Source organism: Acinonyx jubatus, chromosome D2 (assembly GCF_027475565.1).
Source record: "Acinonyx jubatus isolate Ajub_Pintada_27869175 chromosome D2, VMU_Ajub_asm_v1.0, whole genome shotgun sequence".
NCBI lineage: Eukaryota > Metazoa > Chordata > Mammalia > Carnivora > Felidae > Acinonyx > Acinonyx jubatus.
Window position 1 is genome coordinate 44,054,072 of NC_069393.1, and position 27,399 is coordinate 44,081,470.

General features: G+C 52.7%; 1 protein-coding gene across 6 annotated transcripts; it reads left to right on the forward strand.

The window, feature by feature from the left end:
- The first annotated feature begins 4,629 nt into the window (after window positions 1-4,629).
- GPRIN2 (G protein regulated inducer of neurite outgrowth 2) lies at window positions 4,630-26,825 on the forward strand. Of its 6 annotated transcripts, none has more exons than XM_053207466.1 (2): window positions 4,630-4,878; window positions 25,150-26,825. In XM_053207466.1, exon 2 carries the CDS (start codon window positions 25,155-25,157, stop codon window positions 26,526-26,528), a length of 1,374 nt encoding a protein of 457 aa, XP_053063441.1. In that variant the 5' UTR covers window positions 4,630-4,878; window positions 25,150-25,154; the 3' UTR covers window positions 26,529-26,825. The 6 variants fall into 6 exon arrangements, with proteins under 6 accessions (XP_053063441.1, XP_026918294.1, XP_053063439.1 ...); XM_027062493.2 differs by lacking the exon at window positions 4,630-4,878 and adding an exon at window positions 10,580-10,675; XM_053207464.1 differs by lacking the exon at window positions 4,630-4,878 and adding an exon at window positions 18,889-18,964.
- The last annotated feature ends 574 nt before the right edge of the window (window positions 26,826-27,399 follow it).

Consider the following 27,399-nt stretch of genomic DNA (forward strand, 5'->3'; position numbering starts at 1 on the left):
TATGTGGCTGCTTCCTTTATCTTCAAAGCCAGCAGCAGCATTTTCTAACCTCTCTGAATCCAAGTCATGTTCACATCAACTTTCCTGCCTCCATCTTTTTTTTTTTTAACGTTTATTTATTTTTGAGACAGAGAGAGACAGAGCATGAATGGGGGAGGGTCAGAGAGAGAGGGAGACACAGAATCGGAAGCAGGCTCCAGGCTCTGAGCCATCAGCCCAGAGCCCAAAGCGGGACTCGAACCCACGGACCGCGAGACCATGACCTGAGCTGAAGTCAGACGCTTAACCGACTGAGCCACCCAGGCACCCCCCTGCCTCCATCTTATAAGGACCTTTGTGATTTTGTGGGGTCCACCCTGATAATCCAGGATAATTATCCCATCTCAAGATCTTTACCTTAATTGCCTCTGCAAAGCCCCCTTTGCCATGGAAGATAACCCATTCCCAGCTTTCAAGAATGAGGACATGGACATCATTGGAGCCAGAGTGTCCACGGAGCCCTCTGAGAAGGGATGGTTTACATTCTCTCTCCCCCTGCTGCTTAAAGTTCTCAGTGGGCCCGAAGGCTAGGACCAGGCAGCTAGCAAAGCCCACATACCCCCTTGCATGGTAACTTTCCACTTGCCATGAGCCTCTTCCTAGCTGCTTCGCCTGGCCTGGTTACCCCTGACAGGGCATGGCACCCATCCACACCCAACCACCTCCATGATTGGCCCCAACCTGTGTGAGTGGGTACTTCTGGAAAAGCGAATGCATTGTGGCCACTCTGGCCAGGTCCGGAGCTGCCCATCCTCCCCCCAGCCCCATGCTGTGCTTTTCCAAGGCCTCCTGGCTTCCTATCTGTTTCCTTTCCTCACCACCTACCTCCAAGCCTTGGCTCGCTCCTGCCAGCTCTTCTTCCTCAGTCCGTCTCCATCAACACCAAAACCTTCTCCCAGGTCTCCGCCATCTCTAACCTGGAGCACTGCACCAGCTTCCTCTCTGTTCTTCAGACTCATCCCTAAACCCTCTCCTCAGCTTATGTCTTCCAGGCTCCCCTCCCTGGTCTCACCAACCTGAATGCCTCCCTACTGCCATCCCTCTGCAGTGCTCAGAGCCTGTGATGATTACCCCACCCCACTCTCCCCAGCAGACCAGGACCTCATGAAGGCAGGGAGCCATGCCTTATTCAGCTCAGCGTCCCAATATCTGCCTCCAGGGCCAAGCTGTGCTGAATGGTGGATGAAAGGCTTGCACCCTCAGGATGAGCTGCCTTCTGGTTTCTGCCAGTGTTATCTGTGCATCGCACACACCCTGGGCCCACACTTCAGGGCCCACCAGGATCTCTTTCCCTTGCCCTGGAGACCAGCTGCTGGGTCCTGCACTCACATTGCTAGCTCGGCCTGGAAGCACCTTATGTGTGCACCCAGCCCTCCGAATTTTGAGTCTTTGTTCCTCCACAGGAAGATGAGAGCAAGTGTTAGGGGAGAAGCTCACCTTTTTGCTGCTTCTTATGTTTTGGGCATCACAATGCAGGCTCAGCGTACATGACCTGTTGAGGCCGCCATTGTGTCAGCCCTACAGAGCTGGGGCCACTGCTTCAGATGAGGAAACCACATCAAAGAGGTTCCGTGGACTACCCAGTAAGTGGTAGGCTAGACTCAGCTCCTGGACCCCCTCATTCCTTTCCCCCCACTGGCCAGCTGAGGGGCCCAAGCAAGGCCCCAGGAAACTACTTCCTGTGGAGATGACTGTGAACTTAGGCCAAAAGCCACAGGCACCATGGCCAGTATCCCCTCTCTCCACTGGCCCACAGGAGCTCTGAGCCCTGCTGGCCTGGAGCCTGCTCCCATAACAATGGCCTCCAGATCTAGCTGCAGCCGTGGCCCTGCTTCCTGTTTTCAGATCTTTCTCCTCCCTAGGTCTCTGGGAGCTGGGAAATCTGGAAACAGTGGCAGACAAGGTTTCTCTTTGCCGTGGCCAAAAGGAAGCCATATTTCAATTGGTGAAAGCATTCCCAAGGAGGGTTGCAGGAAGTCCAAGTGTTTAAAGGCCTGCAAATGCCTGCAGGTGATTAATAATTCAGTGCAATGGATGATTCAAGAGAAAGGCCACTTTCAATTAACCTTAAGAATCGGCCCGTCTGAGGAAGTGTCATCTCTTGTCACCTAGGAACAGAGAGAGAGACCAGAGCAGGATAAAGGCCACTCCGACAAGCATGTGGAAGACTGTGTGTCTCACAGTTATGTAAATTTCACCCTGGTCAGCCCAGATCTCTCTCTGTGAGGTGTGGAAGTGTTCTCCCCACACCAGCATCATAGATTTTCTCTGGTTCCACTACATTGGCCTTACTTTCCTATTTTTGAGGAGATTGGAGGAAATAACTTTCCATATCGGGTCATAAGCTCCCGCCTTGTCCCCCACCCCACCATGCTTGTTTCAAATATGTCCCATCCTGTGGACAACCACTCGGAGTCCTAGAATGGGGCCCAGAACCCCTGGCTCACTCCTGCCTCCTGGGAGTTTTCTCTGCTGCCCTGCACGGTTCTCCCTCCTTGCTGCCCCTGCTTGGCAGCTTTTCTCTCTACTGGCAACAATAGCCTGCCTTTTCTTCTCAGGAACTACCCTCTCCCCTCTTTGCTCACATGGTAGCTGAGGGAAGACAGTCTCTTCCCTTTGCCCACATCACCGGCTCACCCTTGTTCCGGGGCCTTGCACATGACCCAGGCCAGGCCACCCAGTGTGCTTCATTCCCTGGTGCAATGAGATGTTTCACTCTGGAATTTTTGTAGAATCAGCATTTGTGGACACTTCCTTCTTTGCAGGCCCCGTGGAGCTGGAGGAGCTAAGTCCGGGGTGGTTGGGAACACTTGTGTGGAGGAGGGTGTGTGAGACCAGAGTCAGCACAGGAGCACAGAGTAGGGTGGGAGGTTTCATGATGCTGTCTGACCCCTGGTCCTGGAACCCTGGTGGCCATCTCTCCCCAGATGGTTCGATAAATTAAATTTAAATTTTTTTTTTTCTTAAGCCCGTATGAGGTGATTTCTGCCACTTGCAATTAAGAGTTGTAATTAATCGTTAACGGAGGCAGGCCACGAATGGGTGGGCAAGGTCTGTGAGGCTCATTCCCATCTCAGTCAGGTGGAAAGTGAGACTCGGGGGTGATGAGTTGCCTGAGGCCACTGAGCTAGGAAGTGACTGGCCAGCCTTGACACCAGCTGCTCTGTCTCCTGACCACCAGCATTGCCCCTCAGACGATGCAGAAGGCAGGGATGGAGGCAAGGCTTGTCATTTCTGAATTGTCACCTCTGGCCCTGCCGCTGTCCCAAGGATTGTTGGCCTCTCGGGGGCGGGGTCTAATCAGTCAGGGCTGTTGTGGCCAACAGCAGTGAATTTATTCCTCAGCCCCCAGTGCCCACCCCCACCTCCTCCAGCTTTGTTGCTAACACCAGAACCCACACTCTGTCAGGGCAGCAACACAGTGGGGCCCGGGGATGAATCTGAATGGTCTGGGCCATATTCACAGTGCTCTCGGCCCCCTTTGCTGGGTTCTGACTCGATTAGCCATCTTTGCAGCTAGGGTGGCCCCGTGGCAGTGTTCTAGCCAATGAGACACGTGAGGACATCTTTCAGGGGGCTGTTGGGAAATACTTTAAACAATTTTTTTATTTTGATGTGTCAAGGTGTTAAGTTGATGTTTTGGCGAAGATACGAAGAAGTTTGCTATCAACTCCAAAGAGGGGTGATAAGAGATGCAGGTTTTCAAAGGTGGCTGAGAACCAGCCACCCAGCTGTCCCACTGGGGGAAAGACAAGCTGAGCGAGTGGAGGGGAGAGACAGGACTTTGGCAAAGGTTGGAGCTGAGAAGGGGACCCCCAGCATGGGGGACGGGGTGGGTAGACATATCCCCCGCAAGCCCAGAGAACGTGTACCTGAACAGGACCACTCTGAGAGCTTGGTTTGCGTCCCCAGAAATTTGGGATTCCTCTGAAGCTTCCTCTCCCACTGCAGTGATGGGTTCGGGGAGACACAGGCACAGGGACTGACCAGGGCCAATGAGTGGCAACATCAGTGTTCCTACAGTGTTGGGCCAGAGGCTCTTCCCGAGGGCCTTGAGTCTTGCCAGGGAGTCTGTCTGAAAGAAAAGAGCCTGACCGGCAGCTGATGCACACAGGCATTTGTGGCTTTTGGCTTGAGGTGGTGCAGGCAGAGTGACAGGTGTGTTGCTGCTGTATTGGGAGGCAGGTGCCCTCCCTCTGATGGGGGGGGGGGCGGGTCAAAGACTTGTTGACCTTAGGGGTCAGATCAGCCACTCATGGTGGGAGTGTGGGCCTGGGGAATTGCCATCAGCCTGATCCAGGTACTTGTCAGGATGGGGAATGTGTGGCACGTTCCCCATAACTAGAGGTGAGCCATGTGATCGAAAGAGCCACTGTGCCATTGTCTCAGATCCTGCCCCAATGCCTGCCCGGAGCTGATGGGACCACAGCAGAGGGGAGGAGGAGGTGAGCTTTCTAGGGGCTGAAGAGGGAGCAGGTGGCTTCGGATTCATATACTGGGATCAGGGACTACAGCTGGAGCTGGAGGTGGGGATGGCAGGGTGGGGAGTGGCAGTGGCAGGGGACGGTCTGTAAGAGACTTTTCAAAGTGCCCATGATGGCAGTAAGCCTCTTTGAGATCCAGAAAGCATAAAGCCATCTTATGGGACCATCGAGAAAGAACTTTCCATATTTCTTCCCTTTCCTCTCTCCACGTGCTCTGACCTCAGGAGTCCGTGTAGGCAAGGTGCGGGAGGAGAGAAGGTGCTGACCATGCCGCTGTGTCAGAGACCAGGGGCTTGTCTGAAGCTGGCCTTTGCTGTGGGAGGGAGGAAGACTTAACTCTAACTCAAGTTGTCAGGTATGATGACTATCCGGGCTGGGCCTTCTGAGGACTGGGTCCAGACTGTTGAGGGACAGAATGAGTGGGGGAGGGGTAACCTCTGTTGGACGTTGCTCCGTTCCAGGTGTGACCTCTGTGTGGAGTTTAGGACTCTCCTATATCCTCTCCCCCCCTCCTCCCTTCTCCCAGAGAGATCATGTGATCATGGACAAGGCCATTTTATTTGGCTTCAGTGCTTGCAGTTGAGCTTTCGCTATGACAAGGAAATCAATTAAAAGTGCTGAGCCTGTGGGGAAGGCTGTTCCTTGGCGACCTTGTGTGGCAGATTAAATTTTTGGTCCCAGGGTGCCTGGGTAGCTCAGTCAGTTAAGCGTCCGACTCCTGATTTCGGCTCAGGTCCTGATCTCACGGTTCATGAGATTGAGCCCTATGTGGGGCTCTGCGCTGACAGCTTGGAGCCTGCTTGGGATTCTGTCTCTCCCTCTCTCTCTCTCTGCCCCTCCCCCGATCTCTCTTTCTCAAAATAAATAAACTTAAAAAAAAGTAAATTGTTGGTCGCAGGCCCTCTCTTCCTGGTTACTAGTGTTGCACTTCCCCATCCCTGCAACATGGTGGGGAAGCATACTTCCCTACCACTTGACTTTGAGCTTAGCCATGGGACGAGCTTGGACCGATAGAATGTTACCAGAGATGATGCAAGGCTGGAAATGCCTTGTCCTCTTGAGCTTCTGGCACTGTGGTAAAGAGAGCATGCCCCAGGTAGCTGCTGGCTGCAGGCCAGTGAAAGATCTGTGGGGCGGATCCAAACCCAAGTGGGAGCCTGGAATCAGTGGGCCCACCCTACACCAGCTGACCCCAGCCAACCCCACAGACATGGGCGGGAGATACAAACGCTCATGGATGATTGCCATAGAGATTCTGTAAGCGGCAAAAGTTGACTGAAACGCACTCTTTTTGTTTACTAGAGTGAAACCAGAGTGATGAGCTGAGCAGGGCTCACTTCTGGAGGGCTATACTCTATCTCCTCTTCCACAGTTCTTGAAGTTGGGGCCCTGGGGTGGATGGGCTTGCCACTTCTCCTTACTGGCTGACTTTGGTCTTCTCTGGATCAGCTTTCATTGTCGAGGGAGTGATAAAGTGCTGAGGCCTGGGTGGTGGTAGTGGGCTTAGGGGAGAGAGAGAAGAGGGCTTGGGGAGGACATCTGGGGTTGTTGTAGCACAGCATCCTTTGTTCTTCTGGTAGAATGGTACCCCAGTGTGTTCTGGGAGAGCACCTTTCTCCTGTCAGTGCCAATGGCTCAGGTGTGGTTGACTCATTCCTCTGCCTTGATTCCTCTGAAGCTCCTTCTCCTGCTGTAGTAACGGGTCCAGGGAGACACAGACACAGGGACTGACCAGGGGCAGTTTTCCTGACAATGCTGGGCCAGAGGCCTCCCAGAGGGCCTTGCATGGGCCTTGCACCAGGGAACCTTGCATGAGAAAAGAGCCTGACTCCATATGAATGAAAGTAGCCATAGGTGATACTCAAGTCTGGGCCCAAATCATGGAAAGCTTTGTATGACACAGAAATAATTTTGAACTTAATTCTGTAGATAGAAGTAAGCCTAATAAGATTTTCTTGAGATCAATGTAATATTTATTATGTACTTTCTGTGAGCCAAGGCAGATAGGACTAACAAATAAATATAAAAGCAGTTACCACTGCAAATTATAATAGCCCCAGAAAATTAGTTGTGGTACTAAGGGATGCTGTCTTAAATTTCTGTACCAATATGGCAGGCAAGTCTTTCATAGATCTGAGCACAACCGAACAGAATACCATGACTTATTACAGTGGTTGGCAAGCTTTTACATGTAAGGAGTCAGATAATGTATATTTTAAGCTTTGAGAGCCACAAGTTATCTTAGTTGCCACTCTTATTATTCTAGTGCAAGACAACCATAGTCGATATGTAAATGAATAGGTGTGGTTTGTGTCAATAAAATTTTATTAACCAAAAAAAAAAAAAAAAAAAAGCCTAACTAAGAACAGAATCAGCATCAGCTAAGGGCAGTTGGTGCCCAGGGAAGCAGGGAATTATTGGGTCTTAGTAACAGATGAATCAGGCTGTGTCTGAAGCCAGAGCATGACCAGACTTTTCCCCTAGGTGAGTCAACAAATTCACATTTGTACTTAAGCAGGTTTGAGTAGATCTCTATCATTCATAATCAAAAGTCTCAAATGATACAATAGTGCCATTTGCTTTGAGTTCTCTGTTGCCCAGATTTGTAACTCAGTGCTTACCTTGGACTTATTTTTTGGATATATACCTCTCTTAGAGGTGTGTATGTGTGTGTTTACAGTTGGACATGGTAGAAAAAATAATTTATATAACTAGATATTGAGCCCCTGACAAAAATACCATCCCTTTAAAATAATCTACATCAAGTACTTTACTTAGATTATTTTATTCATTCATTCTTCACAACCACCCTCTATAGTAGACATTTTTTCCTCAGTTAAGAATTCTTTTGGCTACAGCTTACATAAAACCTGACCTAATGTGACTTAAACAATAAGGAGATTTATTATCATACTTAACTCTAAGATGCTTTTGATTGTAAATGTACCACTATTGTATCACTTTCCTTGCATTAGAAAAAAATGATGTCAAACTATGAAGCAATTCTTGGGGCGCATGGGTGGCTCAGTTAGTTAAGCTTCTGACGTCGGCTCAAATCATGATCTCACGGTTCGTGGGTTTGAGTCCCGCGTCAGGCTCTGTGCTGACAGCTCAGAGCCTGGAGCCTGCTTCGGATTCTGTGTCTCCCACTCTCTCTGCCCCTCCCCTGCCCTCACTCTCTCTCTTTCAAAAATAAACATTAAAAAAAAGAAACTATGAAGCAATACCTTACTATCAAATCAGCTGTAAGATGTGACTTGATTTCAGAGGTGTTAAATGTAAAAGAGAATGTGGGTCTTAGGACTGGTGAAATGTAGTATTAACAAGAAATTTGTAGTTAGATGGCTTCAGATTTGGTTGGGCAGCTGAAGGTTATCATCCAAGACCCAGGCTCCTTGTGTCTTTCTGCTCTGCCATCTCAACATGTACACCTTAAAGTTGCAAGATAGTTACCACAGTACCAAACTTGGTGTCCTCTAGCACCAAGTTCAAAGGCAGAAAAGAAGGAAAGGAACATTGGGTGGGAATAGTGCTGCTTTCCTCACTCACTTCTCTCCTTTCATAAGAAAGCTCCCGGCACGTTGACTCTTATACATCATTGGCTAGACCCACACATAGCCAAGCTGGTTTCAAGGGGGTCAAGAAAGTGGGCATCTGATCTTTTCAGTCTTACAGTGGGAGGGAAGTAAGGGAAATGCCTATGTCACAGGATTTTTATTCCCATTTTACAGATGAGGAAAGTAAGGCTCAAAGAGCCTAGTTATATGTCCTTAGTTATCCATTCAAGGACACATAACTGGAAATTGGCTGGCCCTAGAATTGAAGCCTTCACTGACTGATCCAAAGCCCATGTTCTTTCCACTGCACCGTGAACCATCTGAATGTTAAAGACTGAACACACAGTCTTTAACTGAACAAAACTGAAATGTTGAGAAATTTCAAACACAGAAAGGATAAAGAGTAAGGAATGCAGATCCCATACAACCCTGCTATCAGTGGATCAAAGAGATATGGGTTTATTGTTCTTATGTAACAAGCAGCCCACAGACTAGCAGCCCGGGACAAGGCAGCTGCTCAGAGATTTCATCAAGATTCCAGGCTCCCCCATCCCCTTCCTTCACCTTCCTTATCATGTGGCTTCCGTCCTTATGTTCACAGCATGGCCGCCGCATCTCAGAGGCATCATGGCATCTTTCTTTCCCAGTGGTTCCCTTTTACATCTCATTGGTCAGAACAAGGTCACATGGCTATCTCTAGTTACAAGGGAGTCTGGAAAGGTACAGTTAGCTGGGCACACTGTCACCCTGGACAAAACTGTGACTCTTTTAGGAAGGAGGAAGAGAGAGAAACTGGGTAGTGGTTATCATTAGTGCAATGTGTATCTGACTTTCTTCTTTTCATGCAGGTGGTACGAAGTCCCCCTTGGGCTTAGACATGGATGTGTGATTAACTTTGGCCAATGAAATATGAGCAGAAGTGACATGTATCACTCTCTAATGGAAGCTTTAAGAGTTCGTGCTCGATTCAACCTAATCTCAGACTATGTGATAGGGTGGGCTGACTTCTTAACTCCAGAGTTCAACTTGATCCGGAACTGGTCAGTCAGAGAGCCTCACATTTCTTAGGCTACAGTGATGGGTTAAGAGCTGGGTGGTGACTCACATTAGTTTACTGTAACTCAAACCTAGAATTTTGGGGGAACTGTAGGGAGGGATAACAACAATAATAGCAATACAATAACTTGGCATCGTTCTCAACTCTTTAAATTCTTTTCCATAGACTTATAGGTGTGAGGATATAATCCAGGAGCTGCTGAGAGCCAAATATGTATGGGAAGTCTGGCTAAAAGAGATGGTGAGGTGCCAGGTTCTGATGACATCCCTTACACCTAGATCCAGCCAAACTCACTGCCTTGGACTCTTGACTTACAAGAGCCCAAGCAATGTTCTTTGGGTGGTTCAGCCAATTTGAGTTGGGTTCCTGCTTCTCAAAGTCAAAAGAGTACTGGCTAATACAATATTTCTGTGTAGACATGCAAGACACATCAGTAGTGGTACCTGCCATGCCCATAGCCCTAGCAGGGAGGACAACCAATAGGTGGACGTATTTTAGGCCATGTGACCTTTGGGTGGGAGGAGGCCCCTGACCTAGGTGCTGAATCCATCAGCTGGCCAGGACTTGTGTGTTCCTTTGGCATGAAAGATGACCTATGTCTATCAGCTTTCTCTTGTTTGAACTGGGAGTTGGGGGAAATGGCAGGAGTGAGGCAGCTAGCAGGATGAGTGAGAAGGATGCATTAAGAGATGCCACCAGGAGGAGCTGGGGCCTTGGTGATTCAAGGTATTCAAGCAACAGAAATTCTGCATCAGTAGAGGGCACTAGTTGGCAGAGAGCACGGAGCAGAGGAAAGTCAGGAGGAAGATGGTGCTCCCAGGCTCCAGGAAGAAAGCGATGCAACAATGGATATTTCTGGATCTGTCTTGCTAGTTCCTAAAGACTTCCCAATTAAAGTTCAGATGTATTCTTATAACGGATCTGTGTTTTCCCAAGCAAACTTCAAGTGGTCTCTGACTTCCCTTATAAGACTGAACTCAGGCAGCTGCCTTCCATGTTGCCTCCATAATACTCCAAGGCTTGGCTGAAGACTATCACTGAGGCTACTTTTGGTAGAAAAGGATGGAAATTTAACCCAAACTAGTTTAAATAAAAAGGATAATTATTGGCTTCCTTAGGTGAGAAGGCAGGGAATGAGACTAGTCTTAGCCTAAACTGCATTCAAAGCTCAGATGATACACCTGGGACATTGCTTTTCTTCACATCTTTACCTTGTCAGGTGGTGGCTTCAGTCCCCACATCTCCTTAGGGAAAAGAGTGAGTTTGTTTGGACTCCCAGAGAAATTCTTTATGGCACATCATTGGCTCTAAGTGGGACACATGCTTATCCTGAATGATCTCTGGAGCCAGAGTAATGTGATACAGTGATTGGCTTGGGCCTAGTCATATGCTCCTCTTCTGAGACGCACCCAAAGCACATGGGCGTAAAGGAGAGGGTGAGTAATTTTTAGAATAGAGGTTGAACTGCTGGAAGAGACACTTCACATAAGGTTGGCTTAAGCAAGACAGAAGTTTCTTTCTCTCTCACCTGTCTGCAGGTAAGCAGCCTGGGAGCCCAGATTTTTTCCTATCTTGTTTATTCAGTACTCGCAAGTATGGTGTATTTGTGTGGTTTGAGATATTGCACGATCTCTACCACCCAGCCAGTGGAAACAGAAAAGAGAAAAGAGGAGGGCACCCCCTCCCCCTTCTGGTTAAAGACATCACCTCTCCCCACTTCAGGTCTACTGGTCAGTTACTTGGCCAAATATAGCTTTTCCCCCTGGATTTCCTGTTGCCAGGTAAAAGGCAGGGATTCTTTAAACAAATGAGGGGATCATGACTACTAGGGGCAATTAGCAGTCTATATAGCAATCTATTCCTTTAGCCATCCAAATATCAGTGTCCCCCATTCTTCAAAGTTTGGAATGCCCTCTCCTGAGTGCATCCAGGGCAGGCACACAATTCTTAGACTAGCATCTGGGCATGGACTACACAGTGCCAGGTATGGGTATGGTTCATCATAGTGCAGTGTCCTGTAAACTCATATATAAACTGTCCCATCATACCCAATATACAACAGGTAAGAATAGGGTAACACAGTAGGAACCCCCGTCCAGATGAAGGAAAAATGGGAACCCACTGAAGCCACTCGTTGGCTGCTGGGCAGAAATTGGGCAGGGAGTAGAGCAAATTCCTTGAATGACAGCCCTTTCTCTATGACTGTCCCTCTGGGCCCTGGTGGTCCCCTCTTTGTCTACTACCGTCTGTGGCCAAATCCAAAGCTGGCATTGAAGATGTACACCTCTTGGGGCTATTCAGTTATGCAGCCCACTTCCTCCTGGTATGGGTTTGGTGGCAAGAGGTTGGTGGCTGGGTTTTTTTTTAATAGTTTTTATTTTAATTCCACTTAGTTAACATATAGTGTTATATTTCGGTGTACAATATAGTAATTCAACAGTTCCATACATTACCCTGTGGAGGTTGGTTGTTTTATGGAGTCAACAATGAAGGCTTTGTACTGGCCAGGCTCATGCTTTCTTTGGTAATACACGTCCCTCAAAATCTTAGTTGGCTTTCTGCCTGTTTGCTCCCAGCTGTTCTCATGGGCACACATTTAAGATTTAAGCCTAATAGCTCTGGTCTTTCATTTATTTTTTTATATTTTTTATGTAAAAAAATTTTTTTTTAACGTTTATTTATTTTTGAGACAGAGAGAGACAGAGCATGAATGGGGGAGGGTCACAGAGAGAGGGAGACACAGAATCTGAAACAGGCTCCAGGCTATGAGCTGTCGGCACAGAGCCGGACGTGGGGCTCGAACCCACGGACCGTGAGATCATGACCTGAGCCGAAGTCGGACGCTTAACCGACCAAGCCACTCAGGCGCCCCTCTGGTCTTTCATTTAGCAGACACCTGACCACCTCCCTCTGAACTTGCATCAGCAAAGACGTTCAGCTTAGATTGGAAGGCAACATCCTTGGTCTGGTCTTTGCCGTGGAGCTGGCTGTCATTGTCAGGCTGAGAACTCTTAACTCAAAGGGCTTGACAAAGACTAGTGTCCATAGTCTTGTCTCCTGCTAATGCTACTTCTTCAAAAACATCTTCTATACCTGCTTCAGTTTGGGGTATAGAAGCAGTTGAAGTTTCCAACTGCAGAAAACTTTGAGACTTAGGTTGTGGTCATAGAAAGAGAGCTCCTCCTAGCCCCCCTGCATTCCCTCCCATCTCTGCCAGCATGCTGGCTAGCTCTGGTCAACTTCTGGCTCACGTAGGGCTTTGCTGAGAGTGGCAAGATGCAGGCAGCAGACACAAGTACTGTAAAATATTCCACCGTGTTCTTACGGCTACAGACGACTTTCCAGGGTACGCGGGGAATCAGTTAATCAGCTGCTTCAGCATGTTACAGCAAGGTTTTCCAGCTTTCCAGCCTACAACATCTATGTGTTGAGAACACATCTGAAGTTTTGTTACCTCGTGTACCTCTCTTCCAGGCACAAAATTCTGTCTCAATTAGTATACGGGCTTTCCTTCGGTAAGAGAGCCTCACTCCAAACGGCAGCTTAAAATAGACTACAGGCTAATTTCTCTTTCATGCAAAGCTCGGTCATAAATGGTCCAGGGCTGATAGACAACTGTATAGTGTTGAGATTTAGGCCCTTCTATCCTGTTGTAGTGATGTCTCTGGGGCCTTGCCCTCATCTGAATGGTCCAAACTGGCCTAACCCCAGTTGACTTGACTCCTGAGAATAGAAGTCCTGGCCACCTAGACTGTATCCTCCTGCCACCAGCATCCAGAATACTGTGGCCTTTGACTCTCTTTTTTTCTCTCTTGCAACTGTAAGTCAGAATTACAACTTGGTTTTCCTTGATGGTTCTTTCTGGGGGATATTACTGCTGGTCACAAATCTTGCATGGGACCCAATATTGCCTAGCAATATTGACTTCGTGCCAACCAGGGGAGAAAGAACGAAGCACATTCTTGCTGAGGGGCACATCCCTGAAACTTCATGCATCACTTCTGCTAACATCTCACTGGACAGAGCCCAGTCAGTCACACAGCATGCCTTGCTGCACGGTGTCTGACGAATGTGCTCTCCGCTCTGGGCGGGCATGTTCCCGGCTAGAGCAGTTCTATGCCTACAGAAGGGGAGAATAAGTACTGGGGGACAACTGGCAGTCTCTGTAGTGGGTGATCCCTTAAATGAAGTGGGGTTGCGGACTGTGGGGGAGCTAAAAAGTAACAGATGTCTACCACAGAGCCTCTTCTCTGTGTGCCCCAGCCCCATCTGTCTCCTTTTACCACTCTGATCTAATTGTCTGTGTGTCTATCAGGGCTGTCCCTGAATGCCCCATCACACAGTCTCTGAGGTCAAGGCACCTCTGATACAGCCTGCCTTCCCAGCTCATCATGTAGGACTGGCACTTACTAGGGACTCAGTAAAATGTTTGTGGATGAAACTGAGGTGGTAATTAATAGGTAATAGGTATATCTTGGTAAACTAGTTCCTCCCTCCCTCCCTTCCTTCCCCCCCCTCCTTCTTCCCTCCCTCCCTTTCTTTCAGCATCTATTATATGACAGGTCCTGGGAAGTCAGTTTCTTTTGTCAGACAAAAAGACACAGTCTTTTCACTCACGGATCTTATGGGTACAGGAGTCTCTCATACTCTAGGGATTTTCTTGTCTGAAAAACAGACACTGTTGAATTTAGTCAACGCTCTCCCTTTGTTAGGCATTGAAGACACACTGACACATTTGGGCTCTCAGTGGCCCCTTTTCTGAGACTCCCAGAGACCCTGCTGCCCGTGGTCATCTGCGCTTTGGGACAGCTCAGTGTCACTTTCCCTGTAGTCTGGCAACAGCATCTTGCCGGCCCACCACTCTCTGTGACCCTTGAGGGGCTGCCAGTTGTAGGACAGTACTCCCGCTGTCCTGGGAAGAGTGCATGACACAGGCTGGCCAATCAAAGAGCTCTTTCCCTCTGGCCTGGGATTGTCAGGCAGTGTCAGTAAGATTCGGTTTGTGGATCCAGAGATGTGAGGACGTAGATTTGGGGCTGCTGGCTTTCTTGTTTCACAAGAGGAGAGAGTCTATGTAGGAATGAATCTAACCCAGAGTGGGGTGCCTGGGTGGCTCAGTTGGGTGAGTGTCCGATGGATTTCAGCTCGGGTCAAAATCTCGCAGTTCGTGGTTTCGAACCTTGCGTTGGGCTCTGTGCTGACAGTACAGAGCCTGCTTGGGATTCTCTCTCTCTGCTCCTACCTTGCTCGTGCTGTCTTTCTCTCTCTCTAAATAAATAAATAAACTTAAAAAAATTTTTAAAAAGGAATGAATCTAATCCAGAGGGAATCAGGGGGAAGGAGCAGGTGATGGAGGGCCCTGCCCACATCATTTGAGTCTTTGACTTCAGCAATTGCCTGAAGCTGTATTCAAAAAATTCTCTTATTTGCCTAAACTATACAGTATTAGCCCTCTTATCCAGCGTTCAGGTCTAATAAATGATTGGTTCATAGGCAAGTCAGTCAACTTCAAGACACCTGGGAAGCAATCCGATTCAAGAATTTTCTAGATTGTTATGGTTTTCCTCCTGTTCTGTTTCAAGTTGCCCTTCCCACACTCGACTGACAGCAGTTTTTGTGACTCACTTTCCAAAGCGTTTAACCTAGTTTTCATAGGAACAGAACTTTCTTCTTCTATGCATAGTCCATCCATTCATGTGCTATTTAATTGAATTAGATTTAATTATTTATGTAATTGCATAATGACAGCATGTACAGTTGGAGTAAGTAACTTGGATATGAACTCAGCTGACTCTTGGTAAGCCAACGTCTCCACCACTGACGGCAGAAGGGCCAGCCGGCTCAGCTGTATCCTTCTGGCCACCAGCTTCCAAAATGCTGTGGTCTTCGACTCCCTTTTTCACCCTTACAACTGTGAGTCCTGATTAGAATTTGTTTTTCTTTGATGATTCTTTCTGGGGGATATTAGTGCTGGTCACAAATCTTGCTTGGGCCCCAATACTGCCTGGCAATCTTCTACTGCATTTCTTTGGCCCACACAGGCCCGTCCCCCCTCTGCAATCACTATTTCATACCTCCTCTGCTCTTCTCACCCCTTCCGATCTTTCCATCTTCCCCTTTCTGTCTCAGAACAAGAGCTTGCCTGTTCTTTCACAGAGAAGATGGAAACCATCAAACTTAGATTTCCAAGCCTAGTAACCTACCTAGGTACTACCCCTGTCATTTCTGCTTGCTTTCCGGTTACATAGAGACCTTATACCAGCAGCGGCTCCCACTCTTTCCACCTCTTCATCTGCTCCCTCTTTATGGCTCCTTTACCATCACCACCCTGCCCCCCCCTCCACTGTCAAGCGTGCTCAGTTTGTTACAACGTGCAGTGGGTCTGTCTGGTGACCGGACTCCATTGCGCTGTCTGGGGGAAAATATCCTGGTAGGCTGTAGGTACTCCTAGAGATACACTCAGACAGGTATTCCTCTATCGTCCAAGGACAGAAGGCATATGGCCATGGCTCGCCCAAAAGAGCTCCTGCTTCCCTGAGACTTTGAATCTTGAGCTGAGAGGCAAAGGACAAACAACCAGAATCCTTCTTTCTGTGGCGATGACAGGGCAAGACTGTGGCGTGGCTCCTGTTGTTGAGGTCTGGAGTCACATGGCTCCCATCCTAAAGGACCAAGGCTAGCTCTCCACATTAGATTCCATTCTGAGCTCCCTGCAGTCTCCCAACACCTTCCCTTTGTGTCCAACTTAGCCTGAGTTGTTCCGTGTTGCTTGGAATCAAGGAATCCTATTCCATGATGCAGCGTATTAAAAAGCAAACCAGAAAAAAAAACCCATAACCAAGTCCCCCAAATCTCTCTCATGACCCCATATCCCTTCCCAGGTAATACCTTTCTTTTCTTCTCCCTTTTATGGCTCTGCTAAAAAGAGTTTTCCCCTCTGACTCCTCCCTCAGTGCACTCCTTGGGTTCTGCCTCCAGCACCTTGCTGAAGCTGCTTGCTCTAAGTGCCCCATGTCACAGCAGTGTCCCAGTTTCCCTCTTTCCTTTCTGGCTGCTGCTTCTCAGTTCTTTGCTACCTGGTTACTCATAGCTGGGTCCTAGGTGCTCTTGCTACACTCTTCCTGAAGACCTTACCCACTCCTGTGATTTCAGGGACCCCTGTGCCCATGATGCCCAGACCTTCTGGGAGACTCCAGTTCCTCATGTGCAGCTCGCCTCTCCACCTGGTGTCGCCCATACCCCCGCAGAACTCCTGAGTACGCCATACTTGCTTCTTTTCTGCCAGATTCCAAGTCTCAGGAAATGGCACTTGGCCCATGGAGTCCTAAACCAGAGCCTCCCCCCTCTACTAAAGCAGTCAACAAACCCCACTCCTGTCCCACACCATGCAGTCCTGGCTTTTTATCTCCTGAACCTGACACAGGAGGAGCTTGATAAATATTGACGACAGCAAGAGCATTCTGCAGAATACTTTCACAAACCCTGTCTCTCCCACAACCCTGGGAGGAGGTACAATTACTGTCACTGTGCAGATGAGGAAACCGATGCCCAGAAAGGTGAACAGTTTTGCCTGGGTGTGGGATCGCAGAGCAAGTGAATATGTGGGGGCGGTTAGCATTGCAATTCATGGCTGACTCTCCCTGGGCAGCCACCGCAGCCAGAGAAGCTTCTTGGCCAAGCCACAATTGGGAGAAGAGGACCAGCTGGCCAAGATGCCAAGGCCAGGGTGATTCTCAGAGACCCCGGTGGCAGGTCCAGCCAGGTTGCATCTGCAGATGGACACCCAACTCCGAGCCACCTCCCTGAAACATCCGTCTTGAGGTTCTCAGATGGCTCTCATATAACCAGGGAGCAGGAAGTCCCGGGGACTGGCACCAATTCTCAGTGTAACCCCAGGCAGCTCATCCTTTCTTGGGGCTCAGCTTATTTCCCTAAATGGGGAATATGAATAAGATTCCTGAGATATGAAAGGAGGTGCCCTAATTGCTAGGCGGGAGCAGGAGCGGGTTGGTGACCTCACCAAACAAATCTCCCATTTGCCTCCTTTGGGTAAGATCCCTCTGCCCATCTGTGTGTGGTGGGAGGACAGGGCCTGGGGCCTCCACTTGGACATTCCTGTTACCCCTCAGTGCTTACTGCCCCCTCCATAGCTCTGTGCGAGACTCTGGGTCAATGCTCTAAGACCCCACTGGAAAGGGGCGCTTAGGGCAGTCTGAGTCTTCCTGAGCAGAATGTCACCGACTCCACCAGTGAGTGAGCCCTGACTGGAAGCTGTAACTGACCGTGGTGAGAGGAGCAGAGGAGGTAGGGCCAAGGCTTCCAGCCAGGCCCTAAGCAGCAGGATTCCAGGTCAGAGAGGAGGAGCCTGGGGAGGCAAGGATGCTTGCGTTAAAAGCCCGGTGGAAAAGTGTGAGGGTATGACCTGTGGGGCCAAAGGCTGTGTGTGACAGGGTGGTATCGTTGTCTTCTTTGGTCCATGAGATAATCTGATGAGGGGCAGTTCAGAACTACAGACAGGGATACTGAGGCTGGGAGGGGTCCCGCATGCAGGGAATATACCCAGGGTGGCGTGGGGTGGGGGCAGCTGGGTGTGAGGTACCAGCCACACCTGTTGCATAGAGCTGCACACCCCTGTTCTGGACTAGGTGCCAGGCTATGGGCTGGGGGAAGGGTAGTGAATGGTGCACCTTCCTGCCTTGGCTTTCTACTCTCCACCTCAATCCAGGGGCTGAGGGGCTTTCTGCTGACCCTCTCCTGATGCTCTGGCCTCAGAGCAGGGCTGGGAGAGGCTGGAAAGGTGAGGCTGGGGTCTGGGGTCTTCCCAAACTGGAGGGGGAGCAGAGAGGCATTGGCTTCTGGGGGCAATGGACCAAAGGGATGCAGACCCCCTCAGCAAGAGGTTGGGCAAGCAAATCAGGGGTTCCTGGAGTTGGATACAACATTGGGACCCAATTCTCAGAGACTGGGGCCCTGAGACAGGTCACACTCTTCTTACTGTGTGGCTCTGGGGGTGGGTGGCAGGAACCGCTCAAGAGCGGAAGGTGTCATGGGCAGGCCTGTGTGGGGGGCTACCTGTTGTGAGTCTGTGAACCCCAAGCTCGGCCAGATACTGGGGGACATAGAGGGAACGGAGGCAAAACCAGGTGTTTCCAGGGCCTGGATGCTTTCTGGAGCGGGGCAGAGAGGCTGGGAGGGAGGGAGGGAGGGAGGGACGGTGGGAGGGCATACTGCCAGCTAGAGGAAGCGGCAAGATGGGGTGTGGGCTTGGGTGGGGTTGACTCACCTTCTCACTTACGGTCATTGCACATGCCAGCTGTTGGGGTCCATGGCGGCCGGGCTGGCGACTGAATGCCTGGAGTGAGGTTGGGTTGGGGGGCAAAGGTGGGGATGGGGACACGGGCGGGGAGAAAAGGGTGGGAAAATACAGGCTTTGGGGACGGGCCAGGGACGCAATTCTGGAAATGGAGTCTACCAGGCTGGGCTTCTGGGAGCTGGGCAGAGGGCTCTGGGGACAAGGCTGGCTGCGTGGAGGGGCCGTGCAGGCGGAGCTCAAAAGACCGGGGTCAGTCTTGGAGTCTGCGAATGTGGATCTGGGAGGATGGGACTGTGGAGTTGTCTTGGAGAACGGGGTGCATAGCGGCGGGACGATGGGGGACCCGGCTTGGTATCCGAGGGTGGGTGGCCCTGGAGCAATGGGGCCTCGAAGGTGGGGTCGGAGGCCGGAAACTTGTGAAGGGCGGGGCCAGGATGACGAAGGACACGGGGCGGGGCCGTGAGGAAGGGGGTCGACGGAGGACCCGTGGACTTCGGTGAGGGGTGTGGTGAAGGTAAACAGAGATCGAGGGGGCGAGGCAATGAGGAAGTGTACTTGGGGGCTGGGTCGGGGGCTGGAGGGCTGTGGGGAGCCAAGCCTGTAAGACTCGGGGGGTGGGGGCAGGTCGGGAAGATGGGTATCTTGGGGGTTTGTTGGGCAGCCCGGTAAAACAAGGGATCGTGGTGGGGGCGGGGCCGCAGAGACGGGACAGTGGGGACATGTCCTGAGCACGGGAGGGAGGACCGGGGGCTCGTGAACAGAGGGGTGGGGCTCCGGCGCAGTGGGCTAGGGGCAGTGCGGGGAGCGGCGGGGCCGTGGGGGTGGGGTGGATCGTGTCCGGGGCCGTGGCCGCGGGCAGGGGGCGGGGCCGGGATGCCTACGCGGGCGTTGAAGCGCGGGGGCGGGCCCAGGTGAGCAGGGCCACCGCCCCCACCTCCGCCCCTCCTCCCGGGTCCCCTAGCCGCCCCCGGGCGCCACCCCGACGCTGGTTCCGCGGGCCAGGCGGGCGGCGGCGGGTGGCGTCTTCGGCCCGGGCCGGGTCCGGCTCCGGCTCCATCTTGGGCCGCTGCGCCGGGCACCTGTGGCGGCCGCAGGAGCAGCGCTTCCGCCGGCCTGTGCGGCTCCGGGCGGGCGAGTGGGTGAGAGGCCGGCTGTGTGCGTGCCCGCGGTGGGGGGTAGGGGAGGGTGGTGGGATGGGCGGCGCCTTCCTTTCCTGCGCCCCAGAACCCCACTCCTCACCTCGTCGTGCGCTCAGACCCTCCGCATCCCAGGCCCCGCCTAGTGCTCAGCGCCCCCCATGGCCGCATCCCTCCTCTCATCTCTCCTCTCATTGCCTATCCCATCCCCTCTTCCACGTCTCGACTGCCCATCCTCCCATTTCCAGCCCTCTGCCTAGGACCCCGTCGTCTTCTGCCTCCACCCCCGCTGCTGTCGCCGTCCCCTCCCATTCCTCCTCCCTTTTCCACCCCCACCCCTCTCTCCACCCTTCCCTGTTGCCCCCAGCCCCAGACCTCCCTTCCCTCTCCTTCCTTCTGCCCTCCATCCCTACCCCATTGCCCCACAGCCTCATCTTCCCTCAGTCATTGCCTTAGCTCCTGGGAAGATCTGTAGCCTAGTTTGGGGGATTGTGTTGAGGACCTTCTCCCCGAGTCGGGTGGGCTTGGTGTGGAGGGGCGGGGAAGGGAACCCTGTCCTGGGAGAGAGTGTATGGTGTGGTGTGTTCAGGCCTTTGGCCCCACAGCCAGAGGCGGCCTGCACGGTTGGCGTGCAGCCGTGGAGAGGCTGTTTCCTGCCGGCTCCCACAGTAAACGGGCCTGTGCGTCGGCCTCTGATGTGGCCACGGGTGGGGCTCCGGCCCATGCTGGTGCATGGGTGCACGGGTGCCTGGGAGCATGCAGGTAGGGAGACACTAGCTTCCCCGGGCTGCCTTTGTTTTGGGGCACCTGGGCCTGGAGGCTTACCTTCTCCACCCCAGACACCACTTGGGAAGTGTGGGCAAATCCTCCTCAGGGGAGAAAGCTCTGGGGCTGGTGGGGGCCTTGGCCTCTCTCTAGTGAGCAGAGCGGGGTCCTTTGGGCCTTTGCCTCACAGTTATCCCAGAACCCTTTACTGGCACAACTTGTGACCTGGGCATTTTGTACTTAAGGCCCCTTCGTCTTCTCTGTGGTGAGCAGATTTTGTCCCCTTCAAACAGTCCTACTTGGTAGCTCAGGAATGCTTCTTGCTGCATTGCCCAACTTTGGCCTTGAGTGGTCCCGTCAGGCCCCCTTTTGCCGCTGGGATGGACCAGACCACCTGCTGGAGGTTGCCATGCCCCCACTATCCAATGAGGATTTTGTGTGGTGCCCTACCTGGTCCCTGAGGGTTAAAGTCCATATTTTAACATTGGAGCCGTTTCCCCTCCTGACCACCTGGATTTGCTTTTCCGGTTTTGGTTTTGCTGGAAGCAGAAGTCATCATCCAAATGCCTGTCGCTTAACAAGAGATGTATATGGATGCCACAGTGTGGTCTGAGACCAGGCCTGCTTGCAGTGGCTTTGGTGGTCCCCCTGGGCACACCCTAAAAGGCCTGGGTGATATGGTGGGAGGTAGAATCTCTGACCAAGTCAACCTAACAGTTTCTTTGGTTGGGCCAGTTTGAAAGTTTCTGCAGAACTGGGAGGTTTTACTCAAAATAACATTGGTTGATTGCTGCATGTGAAACTGGCTGTTCTTCCATTTACTGACCAGCAGAACTGAGGCACCAGGAGAGTCCTGTATTGGCCACAAGGCACGGCCACATTGCAACTTTGGCATCAAATGGGGCAGGAGAGAGAACAATAGGTGTCAAAGAACACCAGGGGTCTTGGCTACCTCCACGTACCTGTCATTTATCTGGTGCTAAAACATCTTCCTAGGGTCTCTTTGGGGTGAACCCAGAGCGTTTTAGATGATTTGTAAGGCAGGTGGGCATGCCACTCAAGCCAGTTGGAAGGCCGACTCCACACTTGTGTGTTTCCATATGTGTGTGTCTGCGTGCATGCATGTGTAAGCATGTGCATGTGTATCCTCCCAAAGTAAGGCTTGGGAAGCTTCGTATGGTGATGGAGACCTGGGGACACGGGTGGTGACTGGGTTCTAGGATGAGACGAAGACAGGAAGGGTTGGGAAGCAAGACTGGGCTAACCTGTTGGGTGTCTCAGTGGCTTCCTAAAAAGGCCTTTCTGTCCACCAGTACTAGTCTCTGTGATACCTTGAGCACAGGCCACTCCTGATGGGAGGAGGAAAGAGAAGGTTATTATTAGCAATTGCTGTTCCATCATATTGGGATTCACAGCAACCTTGCAGTGGAGACTTACTTCCGTTCTGTAGACTGGGGAACTGAGGCTCAGGGAGGGAGGTGTGCACCTGCGGGTGCTTTCACAGGAAGGGGAAGAGTCAGCGTTAGAAGCAGACCCCTGTCCCTCCTGCTTACCCACAGCTCCCAAGGTCATTTGGTCAGCTCCCCTCACTCCCTGGAGGCCCCTGTTCTTAGTGATAGGGGGTGTGGGAAACCTCCTTTCCCTGGGATGACTTGAGTGGCATTCCTCAGAGTACTTCCCTTCTTCAGAGCTGGGAAGGCCAGATGGTAGGAGAAATATCCTGTTGGGGTTCAGCTGTGGGCTCTCTGAAATTTCTGAGCTGCTCTGGGCCTCAGATTTGTCACCTGCCACTTGTGGAGGTGAGGTGAGGAAGGGAAGCCACAGATACCCACCCGACTGGGGTCTCTGTGATCACTGCTCTCTCTGGGTTATGGCTAGTCCTGGTCACTGGACAGCCATCTGGTGAGGCAGGGACATTGGGACCCTTGTCACTGGTGGCTTCTCACTAGCCCCTGGGGGGGGTCTGAGGGCACCCCCAGCCTCATCCCACCTGTTTCCTCAGGGCAGGGGGCAGGGCCTGGCCTGGCTCTTTATGGCCCCGCTCCCTAGGAGGGTTTGGGGTAGGTGGGGTTCAGCCAGCGGCTGTGTAGGCTGTCCAGATAGGGCTTTCTTGCCTGTAGCTGGGTGCTTGTCGCCTGCCTGGAGCTGCTGGTGACCACAGCTTTCCCAGCTAGCAGGTATATCCCCTGCTCTCCTGACTCCAGGTGGGTGGGGGTCCAGGCTTTGTTCCCACTCGTTCAGTCATGGACTGAGTCGGGACTCAGCCAGTCCCACTGGCATGTCATGGAAGCCACTGCAAGTGCCAGATGCTGTGTTGGGTGCTGGGGCTTCAGCTGAGTCAGGGCAACAGACAAGTAAAAAGATGGCCACAGTGCAGGTCTGCACAGTGCTCAGAGTGGGCACAGAGAACCTCAGGCACTCCTGGGTTTGCTTCCTGACTTAGCACTCACTGTGCCTATGGGCAAGTCAGTAAACCTCTCTAAGCTTTGGCCTCTTCATCTGTAGAATGGGGTTGATGTATCTCATGAGCCTGCTCTGACACTTAAATGAGACAGTGTGTCAAAGGATGTGGCACATGCCTGGCACAAGGTGAGTAGGTACTGGGAGCTGTTATTATCATCACTGTGATGGTTAATGGCTTTGTTGCCCTTTATACATCCATCTTAGAGCTCCTTGAGAATAGGGACTGGGTTCTAGTCCTCTCTTGGCTACTCATCCTTTTCTTGGCTGTTCCAGGGACCAGTCTGGCTTCAGCCCCAAGGAGCAGCAGGGATGGGACACTCCTGTCCAGGCAGGAGCTGTGTCTAGAGCTGCACGGTCCAGTATGGTAGTCATTAGGCACATGTGGCCATTTCCATTTAAATTGCTTCAATTTAAGTAAAATTAGAAAGCCAGTTTCTCAGTCACACTAGCCATCTGTCAGGTGCTCAGTAGCCACATGTGGCCAGTGCTGATCTAATCGGACAGTGCAGATCTTTCCATCGGCCCAGAAGCTGTGCTGAACTGGACTCCACAGCAGGCCTTGAGCTCTCAGGGGACTGCAGCTCCAGAAGCATCCTCACTGTTGGCTTGAATAGCTAGCAGCTGTCTCCTGAGTGCTGGGGCAGAAGAAGTTTGTCATTATACAGAAACGGAGTTTCCGAGAGCCCTTTCAGAATTCCCTTTCAGGTGGCCTTGCTCCCCTGGTCAAGGTGGCTTGTTTCCTGGCGGTTCTTATCAGCCCCGGGGGTGGAAGGGCAGGACCCCGGATTGCCCAAACTGCGGCTGTTGCTTCTTCCCCCACCCTGTTTCTGCAGCTGGTCCTGCCTGGCAGGGAGTCTCTGGGAGATATTCCTCATTCACAGCTTCAGCCAGGGCCAGGCTGGCCCACATGCCCTGACCCCACTTCCTCCCCCTCGGGCCCTGCCCGGCCTTCAGCCCCCTGCTCCCCTCATGTGCCTCCTGCCTTCTGCTCATCCTGTTCCTCCTCTCCCGGCACCTCTCCTTCCTCTCTCTCCAGGCTCGACCTGCAGGAGGCCTTTCGTGATCCGTCACACAAAGTGAGCTCTCCTGGAAATGCCCTTTCTCAGACCCCGTTTTTGGTGCTCAGCACTTTCCTCTGTGGGTTTACTCTTGTATTCCCTTGTTCTCTCGGCCAGGCACGTGGCAGACATTCTCTGAGGGCCAGCTGTGTGTCAGGGCAGCGCTAGGTGCTGGACAGATAGAGGGGGACAGGGCGCAGGCCTGCTTTGACAGCTTCGGATTGGTGGGGTGGCCAGGTTATTGCATCCAGGCGAGACAGTGCTCAACCAGAGATGGAGCCGGCCCAGCCTGGGAGAGCTTCTCTGGGAGGAGGTGCTGATGTTGAAGGGCCAGAGTCAGTGAGCAGGTACAGAGGGGTCTGTGTGGCTGGGAAGAGACAGGAAAGGCAGGGAAGGAGGGAGGCAAGGTGGGTGCAAGCACACTTGGCAAGAGGGCATTTAAATTTGATGGAGGGCGTTTCCGATTGGTGATATTAGACCACATTCTTGGAGGCACAGGATCTTAGTTCCATGTCCCCTAACTCCAGGGCCAGGCATGCATTGTGTGCTCTGAAGATGGCTGTGGAATGAGTGAGCATTTGCCAAGTGTCCTGTGTGTAAAGGGCTGGTGCATGGGGTCTCTCCCTACCCTGGAGCCAGACAAGGGAGTCAGAAAACCCCTTCCCCTTCACAGCTGCCAAGACTGAGTCCCAGAGACATGATCGCCCAACCAGGCTAGGCCTGAGAGGGCGGGGAGGGGGCCAGGGGAGAACCCAGGGCGTGTCCTCTGTGTGCCCTCTATTCATTGTTCATTTATCTCACAAACCTCTTTTGAACGACCACTCTGTACCCGGGAGGCCCCAGTCCAAAGCAAGATGGATACGGACAGTTCTGGGAGGAACCCAGCTAGTATTTGCCAGTCAAGCTTTACTGGTTATTAAAATACTGCGATACTCCTGTGCTGGTTGACTAAGAGTTATTGTCCCAAAGCGCCCGCCCCCAGTGTCCTGGCAGCCTTGGCCTCTCCCCCGGATTCTCCTCCCTCCACATAATCCAGGACCCTACCCTAGGGCTGGTTCTAATCACTTGGTACCGGTTATTAGATATTTGCAGTGTCATATTGTGTATGATGTGTGATGATCTTGATTTGGAGTGTCTGGTGTCCTGTCACTGTTTGGCTCCTGGCTCCGAGCCATCATCCAGGCTAGCGCTGAAGCTGTGCCCTGCTGTGTGCCTTGTACCGTGTGAGCCCAGAGCGGAGTCCATTCAACTCCTTTCCCTCCCTCTCTCTCCTGCAGGCATCATGAGCACCAGCCGCCCTGACCAGGGTGCCCGGCCACCCCGGAGTCCCTGCCCGCAGCCCCTGTCCCGGAGCTCTTCTAGCCTGTTGGAAGGCCAGGGGCAGAGACCAGAGCTCCGCAAGAGTGCCAGCAGCACTGTATGGCAGGCCCAGCCAGGCGAGGCCAGCGCCAGTCCGCAGGTCCCGGAGGAAGAGGAGCACCACACTGAGAGCACGGAGCAGACGCAGGCCTCCAGCCCCCGGCCCCGGCCCCGTGCTGTGGGCCACTGGCGGAGCAGCACTGTGGGCAATGTGTCTACCGTGGGTGGTGGTGACCTGGGTCGCCTGAGGGCCCCCGGTGCCGCTGCCATGCAGAGGAGCCACTCGGACCTGGTGCGCAGCACCCAGACCCGGGGCCACAGTGGTGCCCATAAAGCCAGCCTCAGCTGCTCGGCCCTTGGCAGCTCACCGGTCCACAGGGCTCAGCTGCAGCCCAGTAGTACTTCTGGCCAGGGAGGCCGGGCCCCTGCAGGCCTAGAGAGGGACCTGGCTCCAGAGGAAGGGACTTCGAACTCAGCCTGGACACTGGGAGACAGTCAGGTGTGGGTGGCTCCACTAGACCTGGGAGGGACAGCCACCCACAGCAGCAGCCCCCAGGCTGGGCCCAAAGCCACCGGGCAGCCAGCCACGACCTCCTGCCATGCCCTGTCCCCAGCAACTCTCCTCTGCAATATGAGAGAGGTGGGGACCAGTGGCTGCTGTCATGCCCTGCCAGCCCCGGGGATCCTGGCCTTTCCCAAACTAGTGGCATCGGTAAGTGAGTCTGGGCTGCAGGCTCAGCATGGGGTGAGGTTCCAGTGCAGGTTGCCTGGGGGGCTCCCTGGGCATTCCCACTGCTGTGCCCACCCTTGGGGTCCCACCGGGTTGGTCACGGAGCCTGGTACCAGGACCAAGGATGTATGGACCATGACCTCAGCCAGTGACTTGGCCCCTGTGTTGGCATCCTCTCTGTCAGCCCAGGATGCTGGTGTACAGGCAGCCCCCATGGCGGTTTGCAAGGCTGTGGCCACCAGCCCACCCCTGGAAGCCCCCGTGGCCCTGCACACATTCCCGGAGGTAACTCTGGGGTCTGGCCTGGAGGAGGCACCATCCCCTGTGCGGGATGTGCGATGGGATGCTGAGGGCATGACCTGGGAGGTGTATGGAGCTGCAGTGGACCCTGAGGTACTTGGCGTGGCCATCCAGAAGCATCTGGAGATGCAGTTTGAGCAGCTGCAGCGGGCACCCACCAGCGAGGACAGCCTGTCTGCGGAGGGCCGGAGGGGGCCTCTGCGTGCTGTCATGCAGTCCTTGAGGCGCCCCAGCTGCTGCGGCTGCTCCAGTGCAGCTCCCGAGTGAGGAGCTGTGGCCCTCAGAGCTATCCTGGGCCCGTGGACTCAGCCCCAGGCCAGGGACAGTGGGGGCCCCAGGCTCCTTGGACCTCCTGGCAGCCGTGGATGTGTCTCTGCTGTTGGCTGACCGCAGGGCACAGGACTGCAGCCTGGGGACTTCCTGCTCCTTGCAGCTGGGCTGGTTTTTAAGGGCTTCATTCCTGAGAGCCACATCCCTGCACGTCCAGGCTCTGAACTTTGGGACGGACTTTCAGCACTGTGCATAAGGGAGATCCTGATTTTTCTGTAAAAATTCTCGATGTTCTGTTTAGTGTCTCCTCAGAACTCTGCCATGATTTCCCCTGGGACTCTTGGTGGCTGTATTTTAAAGCAGGGCTCAGATACAACCAATTCCTGACATGAAAGTTGGGGCCCCACGTGACACAGGGACTGGCTGGGTCTTTGGGGATGGCCACCGACACTGTTTAAGACCTCCTATGTGCCGCACACCGTGCTTGTCACCTTCCCTTGTTCAGTCTTTGCCTCTTTGCCCTGATTTATGGGTGAAACCACAGGCATTTGGCAAGGCCATGGCTGACATGCCCGTTGGACTGCTGGAGTTGGTGGGCTGAGTTTCAGAGCCAGGGCTGGCTGAAGCCTGGGCTGCTTTCCTGCAGCACATTGGTGGTCAGTGCAGTGTAGTCATGAACCAGAAGGATTTGTTGAGTCTGTATCCTGTGCTAGGTTCTGTGGAATCCTTGGGGAATGAGATGGGCTGTCTGCACCCTCACTGAGCTGACAGGGTTGAGGAGGCGGGGTCTACATCCGTACCAGGGCACTGGGCATCCCAGAAGGGCCTGAGGCTGCTGCTAAGAGCCAGCCCTCCTTGTTGGTCATCG

What these genes read in the sequence shown, in the direction of transcription:
- GPRIN2 (XM_053207466.1), top strand. Translation starts at nt 25,155, where the DNA reads ATGAGCACCAGCCGCCCTGACCAGGGTGCCCGGCCACCCCGGAGTCCC.